Source organism: Styela clava, chromosome 2, assembly GCF_964204865.1.
Source record: "Styela clava chromosome 2, kaStyClav1.hap1.2, whole genome shotgun sequence".
NCBI lineage: Eukaryota > Metazoa > Chordata > Ascidiacea > Stolidobranchia > Styelidae > Styela > Styela clava.
In genome coordinates this window covers 12,717,859-12,740,411 of record NC_135251.1, presented here as the reverse complement: position 1 = coordinate 12,740,411, position 22,553 = coordinate 12,717,859, and the positions used below count along the sequence as shown (strand labels likewise).

The 22,553-nt window shown below is 35.6% G+C and overlaps 3 protein-coding genes across 5 annotated transcripts in view; 1 reads left to right on the top strand and 2 right to left on the bottom strand.

The window, feature by feature from the left end:
- LOC120336373 (fibropellin-1-like) overlaps positions 1–22,553 on the top strand; it is a 276,545-nt gene that overhangs the window by 90,592 nt on the left and 163,400 nt on the right. The gene's annotated exons all lie outside the window — the stretch shown is intronic.
- On the bottom strand, positions 419–8,213 carry LOC144412091 (uncharacterized). Of its 3 annotated transcripts, XR_013469041.1 has the most exons (8): positions 8,050–8,213; positions 3,742–3,860; positions 2,779–2,968; positions 2,335–2,463; positions 1,766–1,938; positions 1,380–1,558; positions 717–1,288; positions 419–595 (listed from the first exon to the last, which is right to left on the bottom strand). XR_013469041.1 is itself a non-coding variant. In XM_078109633.1 (7 exons), exons 1-7 carry the CDS (start codon positions 8,080–8,082, stop codon positions 1,278–1,280), a joined length of 834 nt encoding a protein of 277 aa, XP_077965759.1. In that variant the 5' UTR covers positions 8,083–8,213; the 3' UTR covers positions 419–1,277. The 3 variants fall into 3 exon arrangements, 2 of the variants coding, with proteins under 2 accessions (XP_077965759.1, XP_077965760.1); XM_078109633.1 differs by having other exon boundaries at positions 419–1,288; XM_078109634.1 differs by having other exon boundaries at positions 419–1,288; positions 3,742–3,857.
- Positions 13,841–20,729, bottom strand: LOC144431289 (flavin-containing monooxygenase 5-like). Its single transcript, XM_078119212.1, has 12 exons — positions 20,621–20,729; positions 19,816–19,987; positions 19,552–19,635; positions 18,878–18,993; positions 18,593–18,735; positions 18,142–18,227; positions 17,690–17,816; positions 17,321–17,506; positions 16,712–16,862; positions 15,066–15,169; positions 14,769–14,867; positions 13,841–14,355 (listed from the first exon to the last, which is right to left on the bottom strand). Exons 1-12 carry the CDS (start codon positions 20,727–20,729, stop codon positions 14,134–14,136), a joined length of 1,599 nt encoding a protein of 532 aa, XP_077975338.1. The 3' UTR covers positions 13,841–14,133.

The window sequence follows — 22,553 nt, the reverse complement described above, 5'->3', positions numbered from 1 at the left end:
GAATTTCTTGTGAGATTGCTCTCATGCAAGAGTTTTTACGCAAAAGTGGTGTTTTTCGGTGTATTAATAATTTGGTCTTTATTTCGTATACTTGTACTAGAAAGGCAGAACTGCTGAAAGCGCACTCCGTGACTAGAATATGATCAAAGGTCTTCTTCAAATAATATCAACGCTTAACGGCCAGTAATCCGGAAGACCAATAAGTTGACCATACTTCTTACTTCCTGAAATAGTGTCATAAGCGAGCAACAAATAGCGCCACATATTCATATAGCAAGTCGCCTGGGACTAACAAAAGCTTGCTACTGAACTACGAACACTGAGTTTACGCGAGATGCTCGCGGCTGTGGGAGTTCGCCATACGATGGAACAGTTTTAGACTTTCCTCTTTCCACGATGAAATAGAAATCAGAATGTATTTCAACTTGAAAGTTTTATTAAAAGCATAAAAAGAACAGCACAACAATTGGATCAAGCAAAGCCAAAATTTTCGACGCGAGCTGAAAGCATTGTATTGAAACTCACAACCAAGTAGTCTTCATTTGATCGAGGGACAAAGAGTGAAATTTCTTCAAATTCACTCTTGATATTCTACCTGAGGAAAGAATTGGATTTGCAGTGGCTGAAAAGTTACCTAATTTACTTCGCTTTCACCAAACCATAAAATCACCGAATGCGAGCGGGTATCGCAGAACATTACTATCTATGTAACTTACAGAGCAAAGAACTAAGACGACTTCAATTTTTCGCGCGCTTGTCGGTATCTTCCGACTTCTTTCTTGATTTCTACAGAGTGCTTCACACACCGGACCACCTTTTTCGTGAATATCTTCACTTTGATAGATTACTTGATCCCTTTTTATTAAATTTTCATTTGTTTCGTTATTATTCAATCTTCATTTTTCCACTTAATATATTTTTTCACTATTTTCATATTCTTTCTTCAAACACCTTTAAAAGTATAATTGTAAAAGTTACATGCTATCATAAAATTCCAAGATTGAAGATTGAAAATCGTCCTTCGCGATGATAAAGATTGGGGTTTGCGAGAACACTCAACTAAAGTGGTAAATCCGGCGCTAAAACTAGACATGTTAAAACGGTAGAACACTCCAGTTACAGCGACCGCCACACTAGAACTAAACTAAATTGAGTTTGGTGTCAAAACAAGGGAAACAAAAAACAGTCACATCAGGTTACAATGTACTGTACAATTGTTGTTATTGGCTGATGAAAGAAAAAATATCACACTTCACCCTCCCACGTTGAAGTCGAACTTAATAGCGACCTGAAAAAGGCAAAATATGTGTTAAGAACAAACCCGGAACATATAACCATAAGAATATAGCACGGTGCTAAAATGGATAATCAAAGCTTACTGCGATATGGAGAACGATCTCTGTATGGACTGGGAGAACGTCTGCGATAGTATGGCGACGGGCTTCGTCTGCGATGATCACGGCCTCTGTAATCGTCTCGATGATCGCGACCGCCACCATAACGATCATTGCTGTAACGATCGTTGTGATGTGGTCTTCTGGGTGGAGGTCCAGTGTGACTGAAATTAAATATTGAATGTGTCGTATAAAAATAAAAATGACAGTTTTAAAATCGGTACTATTTGAAAATTATAACTCTGAACTGACAAATGACAATACTGTAGTGCATTTTAATATAATGTCCGATATTGGAACTGCAACAGTCTTCCCGGTTTTAACATTTTCATCAAACCTAAGATTGCTTGAGAAATCAATCAGTCACTCACGTTGGTCTTCCAACATATACTCCGGGTGTTGGAGTATGGGCTCGTTTTGTGATGGAAAAGTCAACACGAATCCTGCGTCCATCAAGTTCCATTCCGTTTGCACGGTCCTTTGCCTCTTCTGCATCTACCCCGCTATCAAAATATACAAAACCGAATCCTCTAGATCTTCCGCTCTGAAAACATTTAAATAAAGTAAATCGATGCAAAATAGACTACAACATAATTGCAGGTATTTCAATAGTTTAAGAACTACAACATAAGAGAAGAATGACGAGTTAGTTGTTCAACTGAGATCATTAAGCGTTGGAAATCTAACCTGCATTCTCCTCTTTTGTTGCTTACTAGCGTTTATTATCAGGTACTAATTCGTAGTCTGAACAAATCTTTGAAAATCTTACAATTCAAATAGCAGACTACTATTGCTATTAAATCAATGAAGAATTGAAACCCAAAACAGCAAAATGATAAGACACACTAGCTTCATCCAAGATGGGAAGAAGCCATATGACTATAGAATGTATTGTGTAATAAAAAAAATATCAATATGATTCGAATATTTGGTGACAAACCTTTTGATCAATGACAATATTACATTTATCAATTCTTCCATATCTTGAAAACACATCTGACAGGTCTGATTCTGTTGTGTAGAGACTGAGACCAAACACACCCAGACAACGCCCAGTTGGAGGATTCATCTGAAAAGTTACAAATAAATCTCAATATATGAGAAGCGAATCCAATATGGCACAAAATTATGAAAAACATCTCATTCGGCCATGTCTTTGAATGTCAAATGTACAAAGAATAGAGAATGATAATGTTAAAATAATTGAATTTGAGTGATTACATGGGTGGGCACAGAAAGCACACAAACAAAGCAACATAGTTTTTAACTGTATGAGCGGTCTTGAAACTGCTTTCCTCTTACCCAGCATAAAATGATATCTTAGCCTTAGACAAATTCACATCGGGACAATATAACAGCAAGCTGAAGAAACCAGTTAACATACCCTGTCTCCAATGTGCCGTTTGCGATCAGACATTGGTGATCGACTTTTTCTTGTTGATCGAGATCTGGATCGACGTCGCCTAGGCGAATATGAACGAGAACGTTTTTCATAACTGCGAGATCTGCGACGAGGTGATCTTGAACGTGATCGTTTGTTGTAACTTCGAGATCGGCTTCTGTACGACCTTGATCTAAATCAAGATATCCGAATTTTATTTTGAACAACAAGATTCACAAAGAAAATTTCAAGCGCTCCAGGAGTGTGTGTAACAACATGGAAGTAACGTAATTTGTTCGCCTAAGTTGTGTAAAGTGAATGAAGCCTATGGGTAGGGGGTATATTCACTTGGCTAACACAGACAGTTCCCCAACTCGTAATAAGACTAAAATAAGGAAAATCGGCCAATCCCAACCTTGTACACACACTACGGGAGTACCAGTCCACTCATCTGTAATGAATTATATTACCCAAATTTAAAGAATTGTAAGCAAGTGACACTAAGTTGATTATCTTCGCCAAACATACTTCAGCAATTTTTTAATAAAACTGCTCATCATAGAGCCTTTGATTCGAGGTTTATTTGAATATCAAAGACATTCACAACCGCAGCATAAAATACTTCCCTTTTTGTCAGTGAAAAGCTTACAACAAATTACAAGCTTGTCACTGACAAAAAGGGAAGTATTTTATGCTGCACAAATTCTGGGGAAAATTCATGTTAAACATGGCATGGCTCCAGGTTGTTTTTCATTTCACAGTAAATTGGCATAAATGGAGAGCAAATGGGTGCAAATATGGTTTATTTTTTAAACAACTATTAAGGTTCTTTTAAACTTTTTTTAGACACTACATTGAAGACCTTGACACACAACATTAATACAAATTTGAATCCAAAAACAGTCGCTTCACTAGATGCTGATTTATATATCAGAAACACTCTTGTTTAAAAGAAAAAACACCCACCTTGATCTATAAGATCTGGATCTCGACCTTGAATAAGAACGTTTCTTGACCTCGGGAGAAGAATGTTTGGAATGTACACTCCGTGATCTTGACCGCTCTCCCGAGCTCCTATGATTCTGCTAAAATAAAATCTAAGCTAAAACCTATGTCACAGAATTATCATACAATGAATGGGAGGGAGTTGATGCCATTCATAGGAAATTGCAATTGGTTTTTGACCTTTGTGAATATATTTAATATTTCCAAAGTACAAAATTCGAGCCACAGAACGACGTAACATCCATTATTAAGGGTGGCATGATCAATATTGACAAACCAACGATGGGTGAAAGAGAGAGGTCTTAACCTTATGAAAAACTTGCATATTCAAACTGTCTATTGCACCAACTCAAATGGAACTAGCAAGTCAGAATTGCGTATCCAGTGTTTCATTTATTATTGCAATGTTTCTGCAGTTACTTGGAGATGCTCCATGAAATGGAAATACAAGATATGTTCCGAGAAGGTATTGCAAATGGACGAGACATTCAGCAGAAATGGAGCTCCCCATTTGCATGCTTCAGTGATTGGTGAGCGAAAACACGGACAGCTCAAAAGATTGTGCTAATGATTTGGTTTCTGCGAGACTAACTACTTATCCTTCTTCTATGAGATTGATTGGGAAATCAGGGTTGGAAAACCCTTGCACAACTTATGGGGTTGCAACAAAGTCAGTTCGGAAAGATTTTCATGATGGGTAGAATACAGATTGGCGCAGTAAAGATGAGTTACTTGACTTAATGTATTTATAGTGGTTAAGTGAATTGTGTGTTACAGGTTTTTCTTTCGTCGTAGGAGGAATAACTGAAGAAACTATGCAACAGAAAACGCTAAAATAACAGACCGACAGACCCAAGCACAATAGAGGAGCCTCTGCAAAAACAACATATTCCCAAAGATTTTTTAATCAACACCATGGAGAATGACGCATGTCATCCAATGTATCCAATCCGACAGGGAATCAACTAGCACTTCTGCCAAGTCAATAACTGGGTGTATGAATGCATTTGATATCATAAAAGACCCATATTACAGCTATCCACTATCGCCGATCTTGCACGACATCCAATCTCCGTGCACCAGATAAGGTCATTGTAGTTTTACAATGACACGAAAGCAAGTCTGAGTTTGTTGGTTTTACCAAAAACCTTTCAACAAAACTGTGGTAAAAATGTCCAGAGATCAGTAAAGACTGCTTAAAGTCGGGATGTCACTTTTGAATCGAAATGCCTAGACTGCTATGCAAAAGTGAGTATAATAGCTTTACTGTCGTAAAATTATAAAATGGTAAATTTCCTATCTAATACATCCTGAATTGTTTGCAGGTGGACACTCAAAACAACAACAACGTTACAATACAACGGTATGATTCTCCACGTCCATAACATGTCAGAACCCAATAACTAAATTCTACAAAAACATTATTACTTCAGTCATATATATATGCGGATTATTGGAAGTGACTCAGTTTAATGCATATAACATCATTTTTATTTTCAATTTAATGCCAAAGTGAGTGAGAACTTGCAAAGAGCTATGAATGATGTTTGAGATGGATTGTCACATATGCAAGCTGCTAAACGGCATTCACCCGAAAAGTATTTGCGAATTCCTATGGGGCAGAGGATATGTGCAACATCGTCAAAGAGTATCTAGATGCAAAGGTACGTTCCGAAATAACTATCCTGGTCCGACATAGATAGACAATTTTTTAGGAAGCAATGATCATCCCAACGAGTTAATAAACTAAAATTATTTCATCGAAATTAAACAAATAGCGACGAGTTTACCAGCAACCAACATATCCAATTACGACGAAACGAATCTTCGTGACGACATTGGCCATCACTCCAACTGAAAAGGATTCACGATTTCTCTAAAAGTTCCATGGACCATCTTCCTCTTACCTTCTACACCAAAAAAGGCCCTGATAAGACAGCATATGATGCAACACTAAGCGGGTGGCTCGATACCGAAAATTCATTCTCTGTTTTAACAAAGTTTTTGTCCCGCTCTGCGATAAACTTGTGCGACTGACAAAAAAACAGGTATTAAGTGGATCAATAACTTCTATAAAAGCGGCGGTTAACGAAACGTCCAGCTTCAAACATAAAACGGGCAAGGGCTGCAGTTGGACGCGAGGAAATTCAGTTATATTTCGCTAAAATGAAGGACATATTATGCCAAATTCGCACTTAACCATGGAGGTTGTCGAATTAGCAGACGAACACAATGTTTATTTTACCTGCCTGCCACCAAATAGCACTCATATACTCCAGCCTCTCGGCTGTTAATTTTTTCCCCACTCAAAGCAAAGTGGTGAAAAATAGTAGCTGACTGGAGAGCAGAATCACGAATTCGTGGTTTCCCAAAGGAACATTTCCCCCTGTTATTATAAAAACTTTTTCAAAAATCAGCTAAAACATCTGCCCAAAATCTGAAATCGGGATTCCGAGTTATGGGGGTTCCACCCATTTAACCCCACCGCGGTGTTGTCTAAAGTTTTCTAAACTACCACCTCATGGATGTTATTATTCAGACGTCAAGAGACAAGAAATGGAAGACCAGGCCACGTCTGCTCTCAATATCAATCTAAAACCTTCACATTCCACAAGCACAAATCAAGTGAAACGAAAGCCAGGATCGACAATCACAACGGGCAGGAACCTTCAACTAATTCGTTTATTTTTATTTGTCTAATTTGTGTTCATCACTTCCTCGTTCCATATTGCTTTTTAATTTTACCTCAGTGTTTGGTACTTTCGATTCTTTCGGTTTTTTTGTTAATCTTTTTCTTGCATTAAAAATAAATGATCATAAAAGCACGAACTAGCATTTTGCAATAAATTAGGAGTAGGGTGGTATAGCCAGTCTGCGGACGATTTCATTCAAACCGCTATAAAACAAAAACCAATATTTCTAACCCGTTAATTTTTTCACCGTAGGTGCATTGGCATGTATTCTACACGATAAACCTCGAATTAACTTTCTACGACCAGGGGTTAAAGCTATACAAACCACCAAAGTACGACACTCGGCAGAGGTATTTGCGACCGAACGACCAGTGTGCGACCACGGATTTCAAGCCTTGAACATAGTTTCTGCTGCGTCGAGACTAGAGCATACGTAGCCATGCGTGAAAATATTAGGCTTCTAATTGCATTTCTGATCGTCATATATTTTAACACGGTCATTTCGAACAAAACTTGTCAAATTATATACAAAGCACCGCATCACAGAAATCAAACAGACAAAAACACGGTGGTCGCAAATTGGTCTACAAAGATGTTATCGATGTATTGGAAATGCGCACCCCCCTATTCCCCCTCCTTTAAATGTAGAAACGCGAAAATTTAAAGATGGTTAAAAGAAACACAACTCTACCCCCTTGCCAAGTTTTATCTTTTTATCTCTTATATTTGTATGGATTTTCAAGTTTTTTTTAATGGGAAAATGGGTAGTTGGCGACATGAAGAAAAATAATTCGCAAATAGGTCGTGGCCGCAAAGCGGGTAAGCCACCCTAGTTAGTGTAATAGTCTATATATGAGTTATAATGAAGGAAGCAAAAATAAATAGTCTAGTTAAGCTTCGCGAAGCGGCAAGAGTAACATTACGTAGGAACGCGAGTATGCGACACGCAAGGTCTATGCAGCGATGTTGTCATGCAGCATTGCTCACGCAGACATTTCTCTCTCACAGCGAGGTGACGTAAAGAGAAAAGTAGCAGAGTTAGATAAATTTAGGTTAGACGAATAATGACAATAATTTCAATTAAAAAAGGCTTTGATGGATATGAAACAGACTTGACCATGGCGAGAATAGCCTCAAGCTGTCAAGGTCTTATTATATTCTCAAATTTGGCTTCAATTGAACAATATGCAGCGGAGATATTGTTCAAAATATGGTAAAATCATCTGAAGTTACCCGGTCTGCCGGTTTTACCAGAAAAGTACATACACGCACATACACGTCTCACATTTTAATTTGAATTTATAAGATATTGCCCGATGTCACATCGTGTTTTTGTTTTCTTCTGTTTTTGGGGGACGGGTACGTACTTGTACGTATTTAACTTTTTTATTAAGTTATGCCCGTCCTCCATATTTTGTTTGTCCCTTTGTTGTTGTTTTGTGTTTTGTTTGTATCAGAGTGACCGAATAAAATTGATTGATTGAAAGTCGTTGCAGTAAAGTACCGGTACCGTAGGTACCAGCAATGATTACTATTTTCCTGGTACTGGATACCAAATAAAGATAACAGAACTTACGTTTTTATATTCGCCAGGTTCCGAGTCACTCATTTTCCCAGTGTTCTCGTGTAAAAACTCTTCTGAAGCTCAGTCGAGAAATACGAAAGGTCAAAATCGAACGCAAGATACAGCACGCCAAAAACTCGGGACCACTAGGTGGAGATTAAAACCTGCGACCCACGGCCGACAGAACGATTTCTCGACCCCACAAAATCCTTTCATGAATTTTTCCCATTAATGTTATATCATAGTTTGCTGAATATAGATCGCTCACTGCCGGTTCGTTACGCATGAGTGATGCGTTACTACGTCATCAGTTTGCTATATTTTGAAGCTTACGGAAGAGGTTTTCCGTTTGAATTTATTTGCGTATTTGGAATGGTTTTGTTGGTTGAAATACCTGAAATGATATACTGAGGCATTAGGATGAAGTAGGGGGTCGTGGCATCTGTCATTGATCTCCGCGTCGGTACCATAGGTTATCAAAGTGGAGTAGGGGCAGAGTAATTCTGCTGTTCTGTGATTGCATTTATCGGATGCTAATTAAAGGTTTATACCAGGATTATAGCACAAAGGTGAGAATTCACATACTCCCAAGTATGGACGATATAGAATACCGAATCCGGAAAATTTGAACCCCTAGGACTCGGTTTCCGTCTCTCCGGCGCCGTGCGTCAATTTTTGTACTTCGGATCAATGACATTAAACAACATGATGCGCAATTCCGGCATTTTTGTCCGAAGATCGTATTCGATAGCACGCTCCAATGCACATACTTGACGAGACGAAAACGAGCGGATGTGTGCTGCTTTCAAGGCGTAGCACGAATGGTGTTCGTGCTTGCTTTGACAGTTGTTGTCGATTTTAATGATATTTTTGAAAGTTGGGGTAAAAAGAAATCGGTAAAAGGTAAGGTGAATACTATTGTTGTATATCACACCCGGGCATCGCACTGTTAAGTACATGTGGGAAAGCCAGCATTTGTCAAATACTACGAAGTTATTAATTCAGTACGGTACGTAGTTGCCCATTTGCCGAAATTACATATTTACTTACTCCTTATGGTTTCAAATAGTTCATGCACCTCCAGTTAGATTTTTTTAATCAGTGAGGATATATACTCATTGTTGATTGCTGCTCATTGTAACATACTATTACGCATTCACTTTTATTTGCGTATTGAATCAAAGTGTTAACAAGTTCACCTAACATTTCACTCATACCGGTCTATATTGTATAGTCTGATTTCTCAAGTATTTGGAGCCACGAATGCTTGTAATTTTCTGACTAAACCCTTTTATTAGTTGGTTTATTTTCCAAAATTCAGTAAAATATTTTTTAAATAAAACATGAGATATTGGATTTATTAGCTTTTCCATTCTGAATCATATAGACTGCTTTATTTATTCTTAACGAAAATTAATAAATCTCCTCTCTTTCTTCAGATGTGAAAGTTGTGGACAAACCTGTCTAAGCATTGTGAGACTCTTGCAGCACAAGAGGCAATAGCAGAAATAGTAAGTATATCAATCAAGAAATTAAGCCGACATAAAGCAAAACTTTCAACTATTCGTCTAATCTCAATTTCCTATTATTTATTCACAGGACAACTATAGCAGACGGGGAGATATCAGAAGTCTGGCGACATATCAGTGACAGTGTGATTCCAAGAAATATAATGCAATTGAAAATAGAAAATTGCAATAGAAAAACAACCTATGGAGGCATGCAAAGACATTTGACCCTCCGGTAGAGTTGTGTATGGCCCCCACATCCTGCAGGGCTTGAGGAAAATAACTAAAAATTCCAAAGCGTAAGATTGCATAAGCGGTCTTATTTGTAAAAAGGCACAAAACACGCCAGACATACTTAAAACAGCTTTGGAAATGAGGATTACGGGTACCTCACTGCACCTGTGTTATATTTGGTTCATCAACTTTTGGTAGTACTATAGAAGAAATTCCGGAAGGGGTATAATCATCATTCATGATAAAATACTATCATATATTTTTTGAACAACTTCAATCTAGACCAGGGATCTCAAACTCGCGGCCCCAGAGAACTTCCAGTGCGGCCCTCGAACGCTTAACAATAATTGTAATAGTATTTTGGAAGTTTTTTTTTTATCTAAATGTAATAGATTTTTCAAACCTTCTAAAGTGAAATTGATTATTCACACAGAAAACAATTTACTGAAAGTAGTTTTGGAATATTAATTTTTTTTGTCCACATTTTGACCCAATTAAGAATACACATCAAGCTAGCAAAAGAATACTTGAATAAAACACTTGAGTAATTAAATTAAACGCAAAGTACACGAAGAAGGTGGCATTTTCGAAGAAAATGGGAGTTGTAACATTTCTGCTCTTCACAAAATTCTGAAGCACATTGTTTAATTTGTCATATTTCCATCAATACAATCAAAAAACGCAATAAGCTCAGCAGTCAATATGACAAATTCGAAGACCAACTTCGAACAGAAAATTTCCATGTGTTTGTATATTAATATAATTATACAACGACTTAGTTACTAAAAATCAATATCAATAATAATTCAAGCAATCCTATGCCACGCAATGTAGTGCGAAATGTCTTGTCGAAAAAATCTGTCATTTGTTTTTTTACTGATCTATACATGAAATGATAAAAGTAACTTTTTTGCATTACTGGAATTAATTAAACATTCGTAAAGATCCAGATAAACCCATGATCATGTGGCCTCGTTAGTTAGAGTTGGTACTATAAAATCATTTCAGACTGGCCTTAGTATGCTGGTGACACAAAAAAGATGCCAAACGTCAGGACGAATGTAATTATTAAAACATTGAGTTTATACTGTAGTATTTTTGTTAATTTTAGGTTCATATATTTAGATTAAGTTATTTTTAGTGTATGTATTATTCTTTCCTTATTCAAAGCTTGTTCAAAAATGATTTTGATGGTTGTACATAGAATTTTACGATTTTTTATAATAAATAATGTAACTTGCAAATGTTGCAATAATAGTGGAATGCAAATATTAATATGTAATTGCATTTGAAATTGAAGAAAATAATAAAACTTAATCCAACTGTTTAGTTGCATCACAATATATGTCACAAACTAAAACTATCTTAAAAATATCTTTTAAGTATACATTATCAAAAACTGTTTGCGGCTCTTTTTACAATTTTCAAAATGCAATGCGGCTCTCGAAAACCCATGAGTTTGACACCACTGATCTATTCTAGACGATTCAAGCATTGCTTTGGGAAATTATATCACTTCAATTAAATTGAAATAATCTCGCTATATTAAATACAAAATCGTTGCTATCATAAAGGTAAACCAATTCAGCCACTCGAAATATATTGGCCTTCACAAAGCAATGGAGGCAAAATTGAGAGTTCATGAGCTATGAACATTTGTTCTTTTCTTTGTCTTGAACTTTCCATACTCCACAGCCCCTATTAATTTTTTTTAATTTTAATTACCATGTGATGGTCATACATATCTTTAACTTGTATTTTCTGTCATGATGTATTATCTCAATGTGCCAAACTATTAATTTGTGTGCATATTTTGCTTCCAGATGACATAAATGTATTGTCATGTTTATTACCTCAGCTTGGAGTATTGACAAGAAAAAGGTGCCAGTAAATTAGGTAAAAAAATTTTCAACTCATTGTTATAATCAGAATTCACAATCAATAGGAATTATAAACAGCCAACAATCAGTGAGAATTATATGCGAAATCCCTCAGAATATATTTGTCTAAAATCGGAGGAAGGCAAAAAATATAGGTAGTTTCCATTCACACAAGCATTTCAAGAAGACTTGCTCGAGCCAAACTAAATGAGCATCGTCAGGTGATCGGTAAGGCTGCAAGTTGAATTCAGCCCTGCAACCTCCTGCATAGAAGATAATATTAATTAGTGGGCTATGAGCTAAATTCCTAAATTTAAACAAACCTATCTACGATGCATTATGTACCAGCAATGTTACCTACGATTAACTGAATATGTAATATGTGTAATAAATTCACCTACAAAAGCAAGTTCGATAGGTGCAAACTTTGTGTTATGGAATTGTATCGCAGCACAGTTTTGTATGACACCCTCTTTAAATGAAATTTCAATGATTAAGCGCAAACATTAAAATTACTAACTTTGAACTTTGTCATTATCTGCAAAATGTTCCACACAAATCTTTCCGCTATCGCGTTTGTAATCTTCTCTGATAAAAAAAAACGTCTATGATGTCCAGAATTGCTCTTTACAGCTTGCCTGTTATTCCAGCTTTCCAAGTAAGCAAAACTTCTTAGATATAGAGATTATTTTGTTTCGTTACAGGCGCAAAAAGGCAGGTACTACACGTAAAAAAGACGCCGAGTAGCAAAAGCGAGCGGAAAACGGACGCGAAAGGCGACGAGAAATATGTGCATTGGAGCGTATCATGAAATACAATGTTTTGCCTGTAGTCTTATGGAGTGACGTCAGAGTTGCCTATCATGTTGTTTAATGTCATTGTTCGGATTTATAATTTATTAATCAGGGACGAGCGTTATTCTCTCGCGACGAAATCTGTCTCGCGTGATTATTCTTGTGTTTTCTCGCAAAGAACCCGCAAACGACATCAAACACCGCAATCCCAGCTTAAATATTTAGAACGCGAAGACGGCGTTATTGCACTATTTTATTTATTAGCATTGGTGCCGACTGCCATCAAACAGACGATTTTCCAATTGCAACAATCGTAGTTTTTGGAATAGTGAAACATTCTTTATTTTAGAGTTTAGAGTTTTAGAGTTTTAGAAATAAACTCTGCCAACTCTGATCAGACTAACCCAAATTAATCCTCATCTTAATCAGATCACGTTTTGTAAATAGTGTAAATAGTTTTCTATAAACTGAAAGTTCAATAAAAAAAGAACCTGTGTCAATTTATGTATTCATTCATGTGTTGTATTGGGTGGTAACCGACTCAGATGACCGTAAATCGTCGTATCGTTACCTCCCAGTCATACCGAAAACTTTTGTTTCACTTATTTTGTTATCATTATATTTTATATCATGTGTTTTCTGGTCGACGAAATAATAAATTCTCTCTCTCTCTCTATTCGTCAGTTTTCAGTTGTGTTTCAAAAAGTTTGTCGTAAATGAAGTACTGTAAATATTTTAATTGTCACTATGTCTTCCGATGAGCTTTAGTTTGGTTGAAATACACAAAAATTCGTCTCGGAAAAGCTGTGATAACGGCTGCAATTTAGCTAAAATTAACTATTAGTACCTATAAGCGGCACGTGGTTATATATTTTATTAAAAAATAATGGGTTTGAGCATGTAAATCATTTTGTATGTGTCAACTTCCCAAAACACTCGCAAAATAAGCATTCAAAATTTTGCTATAGTAAAAGTATTTATAGGAAGAATTTTTCAGGTGTCCGGGAAACATCCATTGCTCAATTCGACAAGTTTGGTGCTTACAAACTGGGTTACTCATATCTAACATCGTACCTGGGATATTCTCTTTGCAATTGGAATTTGGTATTATTGAGTAATTTTTGGTAGCATGGCATTTTTTTATAGCCTTAAGCTTCTATGTTACTTTCTAACTCATCTAAACTCACGGTATTATCAAATACACTTGCGTTTACAACTGCAAGTTTGTAGTTTAGATAGATAGATACATTTATTGATTTGACAACCAAATAAAATAAATGAAAGCATATATAGAATAAAAACACTTAATTTTTTTTGTTAGACAAAATATTTTTTCAAGAATACATAACAACTCCAGTTACGGCGTCATAATATATTTGCACAAATATTCAAAAAAAATCTATTATGGTTGTCATAATGCATTTTGTGTGTGGAAAAATATGACGCCACAGTCGATTTTTTAAAATTCAAAACAAGACATCAGGATATGATGTCACAAATTGTCAAATGGGACCTGCCTCAACGAAATCCTGGATACACCACTGTTCATACCCACCCGAATTGTCATTCACAATTGAAATTATACACTATTCAACTCTTTGGGCTTTGTACGGTAATCGATAGTACAATTGAAAACGAATATACCACAATTGAAAAAAATATATTCCGTTTTTGAAAAGTTTAAGTTGCCCAAATATAGCTGATAATGACTGCAACAATACATATCAAAATGATATCCAGAATCAGGTAAAGCGTTTTGTGGTTTCCCACGGATTTTGTCATCCTTTTCTTTAGGGGAAAAATGATTCGATCATCCACGGTCATAATCGTCTTTCTTGCATCAGACCATCTTTGGTGGCCTTCCAATCTGTATATGGCAGGTATGGCGGGCCCAAAGTATATCTGCTTATGAAAAGTCAATGTTGTAGAATGTAGAGTCATGTAAAAATATATAAACATCAAAAATTGTATTGTTCGGTCAAAAAAACTAGTATTCCCTATAGTTGCGTATTGCATTGGATCAATTTCAATTCAAGTATAATTACATTTTAATATATCGACTCTGACAAGTTCTTACTGTTTAAACAAAATTTTTGTCAACGGTAAGTGGTTGAACAACTTTTGAATTAAGAGCGATATATCTATCTTATTCAGATACGATAAAGCAAGAGTTAGTACAATTCTGATTCACGCAATTACTGAGCATCGGAACAAAACTTACACAAAGTTCGCTTACATTGTATTCTTGCTTTCTCTAAATTTTAATATATATATCAATCTTATGTTTGTTAGTATAGTTACTGTTTATAGTTTACCTTAAATGCAAGTTTAGGATCGGTAAAAAAGTATTTCAGATATTTTGGCTTACAACTTATAATATCTGCAATTTCATTCATGTAAGGTTGATAGTTGACCTGAAACATATGCATTGTTATAGATCACTATTCAATTGGGTTCGGTGATCAAGGGAAATATTAAATATTCAAAGTCTTGTATTTTTTTTATTATTTACAAACGTCTATTGATTGACATTGAAGATAATTGAATGTTTAGTATGAATACAAAAAAGCATAAGTTTTCATTTATTTTTTGATGAAAAAAAAAATGGATACCTGTGTTTCGTGTCTTTTGCTTTTGACATAAGCTTTGGCTAACCCTTTCCTGGTTTTACGAATATCTTCTTTCATTTCTTCTTCACTCGGCATGCAAAGCTCACCTACAAAAATATATAATTTGTCAACACCCTTTTGCGCAACGGATGCAAGTCTGTCTCCAACGCCGTGGAGGTCATTTAGAACATATTCTCTAAGTCTAGTGACATAACTTATGTACAGAGCGCCCTAGATTACTGATAACTTTTGGGTACAATCATACGCAAAAAAATGTTCTAGCGTGAGCAAAATAGGGTGAATTTCTCCATTTTCGTAGAACTAAGTGAAAAATTGGCGTTTTTCGGCTTTCCGGGTCCCCTGTGTATGAATTTTTTTTACTTTTCATGACAAAGAACTTTTAAACACGAATATCGATCCCACATCACGTTCCATAAGACATTTAATATTTATTCCATTCATTTTAGTTCTTCTAGAAAGAAAAAAGTACGAGACAGAAGTACAGCTGAATGATATGGTGAATTATTTTTATAATTACTGTACGAGTATATCAATTGAATTTCCCCGACTTTCATTTCTACATTCTCTTCCAAATCATATATGATGATTCCTATCAATCTTGTTGGTTAATGAATAAGTTTCTCTTTGTGCTTATTGCTTTCATTTATTTCAATTTTTATTAACTCGTTTTTCATCTTGGTGTCGCAGACTTGATGACCATCTCTGGTCCTTCGCGACCTCCAGTCAATTGCAATGAAATCCGTTACTGTAACGCATAATTACTTTTTCCTATTTTGAATTTGTGTTGTGATTTCTTGCACGACGAAATAAACTTATTGTCTATAGGGGTTCTCAACCTTTTTTCATGTCAAGTACCCCCCCACCCCCCACCCCCAGGGTGACGAAACAATCAACGCGAACCCCCGTAATCAGGCAGAAAACAAAATCGTGATATATTGACTAACAATTTGTTGCAACAACAATTTATTGACCGTGTGTAACTAAATTAAATCTTCGCGTTGATATCATTGCCCTTGTCGTCTGCCTAACTAATGAATTCCTAAAATCTTTCCCAAGTTTCAATAAGCATAATCGCTTTCTCCAGTGCTCGAAGAACGCTGTTTTAGAGATTTCAGTTTGTCTGCAAAGCCGTGAATTTAGCATTGGTGCGTCACAATCACAACAACGCAAGATCAGAGAAAATCTATGTTTCAAGTGGCACGCATTTTCCTCTGGTAGTAATATAGGACATTAAAAACAGCAACATACAAAAACTCGACTGTCTTCCAAGTACCCCTGGAAATCTTCTCGTGAACCCCTGGGGGTTCGCGAACCCCAGGTTGAGAACCCCTGGTCTATTGTAATGCCGATAACAATTACGATTAGATAATAAATTCGCAATTTTACTTATTGAATCACGTTTAGACAATTACACTGCCTAAATAATAACCATGATCGAAGTAAAATATTCGAGTTATATAACATGTCAAATGAAGTAAGTATGATCTGTGATAATTAATTGATTTGTAATGATTAATTGATTATGTGATCGGAGATAATTGATTGATAAATTTCGCATTCATCTTTGAGCTTTATTTTTATTTGAGACAGTTTATTTCTTCATTTGACTTAATACACTATACATTCACCTTTAAAAACTTTCGTTGCCCATCGACATTGCATTTCAGAGATTGGATTAACGGCACCAAGCGGTTGAATAGCACCGATAATAGCCAACGTGTGTCTCTTAAGGTTTGTTGGCCAAACGTATTTGAACAAATCGCATCGATTTTCTTTGACCTAAAAGAAAACTAAAAAATGTTGTCTCTGATTTTATTCCTAAACATTTCGCAATTTTTTTTGCAATTTGCTAAGAATCTGTTCAACTTCTAAAGTTTTCTCATATTATAAGCAATGGTATTTCAAGTCACATAGACAGTTAAAAATTTCACGCAGTTTCTGCTTTTTCTGTATTATTTATAAAATCGCTGTTTTTCTGAAAAAAAACATTGATATACAGACGAATTACGTTTGTCACTTTTGAGAAACCCATAATTGAAATGAGCGACTTGAGTTTTGTTATTAGTACCACTAAATGTAACTTATATCGCTGATAACATATTTATTGCTCGACTTTAGTTGAATTAATCAATTGTAAGTGTTTATAAACGTATTATAAATATCATATCAAAAATTACAACAATTAACTCATAGAAAATCAAAACACCTATTTCCAACTAGTTTTCTTAGTGCATTACCTGTAAAATGGATTCAAGAAATGGGTATTCAACCGAATAACCAGTCGCAAAAATTACAGCATCGATCTTTTCTTCGGTTCCGTCTTCAAAAATAACACTGTTTTTAGTGAATTTTGCAATATTGGATCTGACTTGTATGCTGCCTGTGCTTATACGGTCAGCAATATCATCATTGATACAGCAACACTGTGAATATGGATTTGAGTTCAATTTTGAAACAGTAAACGGAGGAAGACGATTGGTAAAACACAGTATTTTCTATCTTACATGAAACCTAACTTACTAAAAACAGTCCACTGAATTCCAACTTGTCAGTATGGCTATTAATAATACAATTATAAGCCATTTGAATATTGAATATAATATAACCTGTGCAAACACGGGATGATCGGGCAATAATCCGTATTTTTCGTGATCGAAATGATTAGCAACAACTTTTTTGCCGAAGTATTGAAACAATATCGCAGGAATAATTTTTCTAACATCTGTTACGAATCTGCAAAAATGATTATTGTCATATTAAAAACAGAAAATAATAATAGTTCGGCTCCCCTATACATTGTTAAAGTTTGGCGATCCAGAAGTGTGTGTATCAAAATGGAGGTAACTAATTTTGTTCGCGTACTTTACATCAAGTTGTGTGAAGGGACTGAAATCTACGGACAGGGAGTATATTCTCTTGGCTAACACAGACAGTCTCCGAACTTGTAATAGAATCGAAATAAGGAAAATCGGAATAAAATTATGGCCTAACCCTAACCTGGTACACACACTACGGGAGTACCCAAGTTTTTGCCAAATGATGATCTTTATATTCTTACTTTCTTGCAAACTGCAGTTCACTTGGCAAACCATGATTGTCAATTCTTCTGAATATCCACGCCCCGCGACGTGTGCTTAGATACACCTTTATTGTAAAACCGTATTATTGGAGAAAATAATATTAGAATAAAAGTACGAAAAATAAAATATGATTCTGGCTTAGAAAGCGACTGTAAAATTGTAAAATTAACAGTGAAAAAGGAAGCGTATTTTGCATTTTTAACACAGATTTTAAAACAGAATCGGGGCCGTGCTATTATATCCAAAGCATACATATTTGTATCTCCTTCCGTAACATTATATCAGTAGCCGTTTGAACCTGTAACATCAATGCTTCACCACACTTCAGGGACCCACAAATCGTATAGGTCAACCTCTACAGTCTGAAGTTAATACATTTCAAACTGTTTTTACTATCATTAAACTTTTGTTACTTTAATATTTGAGAACCTGTTTAGATTGTCGGCTGAGATCTACTGCGATATCCACTCCAGAATTTCCAATTCCCACGACGACAACATTTAAATTTTCGTATTCAGAAGGTTCTCGATAATCTCGACTATGAAGAAATTTCCCTTCAAAGTTTTCTATTCCTGCCAGATATGAAAAATACTAATCAGTATTACTGGTAACGCGATGATCTATAGGCTATAGGGGTTAAAAAGAATTCTGATTTATTGTGTTATGTTTATATTGACAGTTTCACACATATTACATCGGGTTGATAGAGCTCACCTTTAAATTCTTCAATTGGAAAATAGGGAACAGCCTGCCTCCCCACACATACTAAAACTCCGTCATATATTTCACTCGTCGTTTTACCAGTTTTAACATCTTCGTAAGTAACTTTCCTAAGTTGAATACAAACAAAAATATATCAGTTTTATGTGAACTAATTTCAACTAGTTTGCTTATTCTTTGTAGCATATTATTGAAATAATTAAAAGGAACGTTCTGATATATATTTTCTACAATGTCTTTTAGTGCCAAAAAAGTCCCGCGTGGCATGTAATTGGAGGGATGCGGCGACTGTGTTCATATCAAAATTACAAATATATTTTGTGAAACATTGTTTTTAAGTCAAACTTCGTGTTAATGCTTACAAAGCCAATTCAGTCAGACAGTTTGAACCCATATACGTGTTTACTGTTAACCAAGAAGACATTAAATACTCGAAAAAACGACTTTGCGACATCACTGTCAGAAAATGAACAATACGTTAGCCGTGGTCGTGATAGCGTGGTAGTTCACTTGTATCCGATACTGCAGATAATTAATTAGTCACACGACATTCAAATTCCAACATATGAGTTGTTCAGCACATAAATTGCAGAATTTATATTGAGATAGATGTCTGGACACTGATGTAATTTGACAAAGTTATATGATAATACAAAAACCTCAGTTACCATTGCCCATTGTTCTCAAATTCATCCGAAGTTGTGCATGATACCACCTTCGTGAAAAATCTAATATACTGACGCAGTTGGAACCTGTCGATAAACAATGGTAAATTTATAAATAAATAAAGTGAATTTTTCAATATTCAATATGGTTTGAAAATTTATCAATAAAAAGTTGCATAGATTTATTTGAAAAACATTTTTAAATCCTAACAATCTCATTTATAGTGCTTATTAAAATAATGAAAACATTACTACATTTATAATTACCTTTCCGCGTATAAATTGAAGTATTCCCGTACTTTCGAATGATGCATAAAATTCGGAAATTCTTTCGGCACAGGAAAATCAGAGAAGCACATCATTTCCTTGCTTGAATTGATGACGGTGGACTTGTATATAGCTCCGGAGTTCTTGGAGGTGTTAACGTAATTCCATATACCTATTTTTAAAGTGAGCAATGGTTAGGCAGGAATTACTATCTTGTAGAGTGGACCCAAAAACGACTACTCTCAATCGAATTAGCCATGAAGAGCTCATCAAAAAAAGAAAGTTATAACAAATTGAATGTCAGGGTAACAAGACCCATTCATAAAAAATTACTCAACCGATGTAACAGTATACTGACGTTTCGTACCAGACATTTCGACCCATGGACGTTTCGGAACACGACATCAATACATTTCTTTGTTATTACAATAAACGAAAATAGAGTCAGGTTCAAAAGTTCGTCTGTAACACCAGTGTTCACAACGTGTTTATATATGACACATTGCATCTATATGCAAATACGTGCTCGCAAATACAGGTACAACCCGAGTTGCTCCCGAAGTATGCGTACCAAGATGGCGAACACCGGAACGTAGTATGTGTACCAGGTTAGGGTTAGTCCATAATTTTATTCCAATTTTCCTTATTTTAGTTTTCGGGGACTAGCCGAGTGACTCCCGTAGTATCTGTACCCAAAATTATGGCCTAACCCGGTACACATACTACGTTCCGATGTCCGCCATCTTGGTACGCATACTTCAGAAGTACCCAACCCGACAATAAATATGAACTTGAATGTACCCACCTCCAATACTATCGTTTAGTTCGAAGCAAACTGGATTTATGCCTTCGTCTAGGCATATTTTTATGGCAGTCAGTCTACTAGCCCCTGATCCAATAATGGCAACCTTCATTCCTATTTTTCGATTTTTTCAATATATTTGTAATTTTGTAAAATTGCCTAGTTGTACATCACAGCTATAATTGCCGTTACAAACATAGGTGAAATATAAACGATGAAAATCATGAATATGTTCGACTTTATATTTTGAGATATGTGATTTATCAATAGCCTTGGCACATGTCAATGAATATGTTTGAGTAATTTATTATTGGATAATTATTGATCATTGGATAATGTGATAAATACAAACAGATTAGGGTTTCATCGTTTCTTTTGTGATTTGAAAAATAGTTTAGTTACATCAGGCACAAGAAATTTCAATTAATCTAAAAAAAATAGATATCTTGAACCTTTGCACCGACTCTATAATCACGTTTCGCGAACTAACAAAGCCGAGCACTGAGTTCGTAAAACGAAACACACGCGTCTGTCACGATTAACGGAATAAAAACAGTGTTCGCATGAATTAAAAGATTTTGAGTGAAAAAACGGATCTTATAGGACTACATAGAAAATTTTGAAAAAACAGTGGATATATTGTGGAAAGCCATGCGCTTGCCACGTTTTAAGCAATTACGCGCTCGCCACGTTTGACATTTTTAAGGGTTTTACGGAATTTTTGAGGGTTAGGTTAGATCGCTGGATTCAGTGCTAAATTCCATCAATAAATAAAAATCCCAACTAAATAATTACTAATTTTTTTTTGAGCGGTGGTGTTTTTATTTCACTTTCTACACAAACGATCCAAAACAGTGATGGCATTCTGTCTTCTTACTTCCATACTAAACATTTGAAATATATTGGTCGATTAATGGCGAGGAACGCGATTATTCCAACCAAAATAATTCCCCCACACACATGATTCAACAACGATTTTTCAAAAACATTCATGTGTTCATCTTGTGTCTAATACGCTCAGTGCGTGGACAAGAATCTCCAATGCGATGGCTGGTAATAACACAACCACACTGGTAGCCAGTGCTACTTTGTAACTTGTATGTGATCATTCAAAAGTTTCAAACACAAATTGCAAATCAAGTTCCGCCGCCACAGAAATACACATCTGTACTGGTACGATCATGAAGGTCGTTTTTCGTTGCCGGTTCTGCAACGCTTGAAAGCCCCGAGTTGGCTTTACAGAAAAGATTGGCGGCCAAGCGTGACAGAGGCGGTCAAGCACGATGTATAAAAAGAATGTACAAAGAAATGAAATGTTTAATCGAAATAAAATATCAAAATTCTTGTACGGACGGCTTATAAACGCTAGCAACCAATTTTTTTATTGTATACATTCAAAATGTTTCGACTCCCAAGATTCAGCCATCTTTGTTTTTACAACAGTCGACGCGAAACGTGAGCTGCTGGGTTTTAAAAACACCCGCACATTGTGAGCGACAATTAACCTGAAGGTTTTGCTATTTTATTCACTCAATGGGAACTGATATGACAGCGTTATACCCTCTTATTGGATATCTAATACAATCGTTTTATCAATTGGCTGGAAATTTGTTTACATTGCAGTATATGAGCATCACACTTTCTTTTTTTACTGCGTCCATACAATTATTTGCGTCAGTGAGTTTCATATGAACCTCGTGATCTGGTGTAATGAACAAATAAAATTATATAACATACCTGATACCCAATCCAAAATGAATTCTGCATTAGGAAATAGTTAGGCCAGAACTGATTCACCGGAGCAAAACCTCTTTGTTAGAAAAGCGCGAACCGCCACCAATAAAGATTAGTCTGATATATATGATTTTCCAAAGTTCAAACTTATGTTCACAAATTTGTTGATGGAGCACTCTGACGATTCTGGTATGAACTGTTC

Coding starts and splice junctions, on each gene's coding strand:
- LOC144412091 (XM_078109633.1), bottom strand. CDS start 8,082: ATGAGTGACTCGGAACCTGGCGAATATAAAAAC. Junction 2,464..2,778: donor AACGGCACATTGGAGACAGG/GTATGTTAACTG, acceptor GTAACTTTTCAG/ATGAATCCTCCAACTGGGCG. Junction 1,559..1,765: donor GTATATGTTGGAAGACCAAC/GTGAGTGACTGA, acceptor ATTTAATTTCAG/TCACACTGGACCTCCACCCA.
- LOC144431289 (XM_078119212.1), bottom strand. CDS start 20,729: ATGAAGGTTGCCATTATTGGATCAGGGGCTAGTAGACTGACTGCCATA. Junction 18,994..19,551: donor TTTGAGAACAATGGGCAATG/GTAACTGAGGTT, acceptor TATTCAACTTAG/GAAAGTTACTTACGAAGATG. Junction 14,868..15,065: donor GCAAAAGACACGAAACACAG/GTATCCATTTTT, acceptor CATATGTTTCAG/GTCAACTATCAACCTTACAT.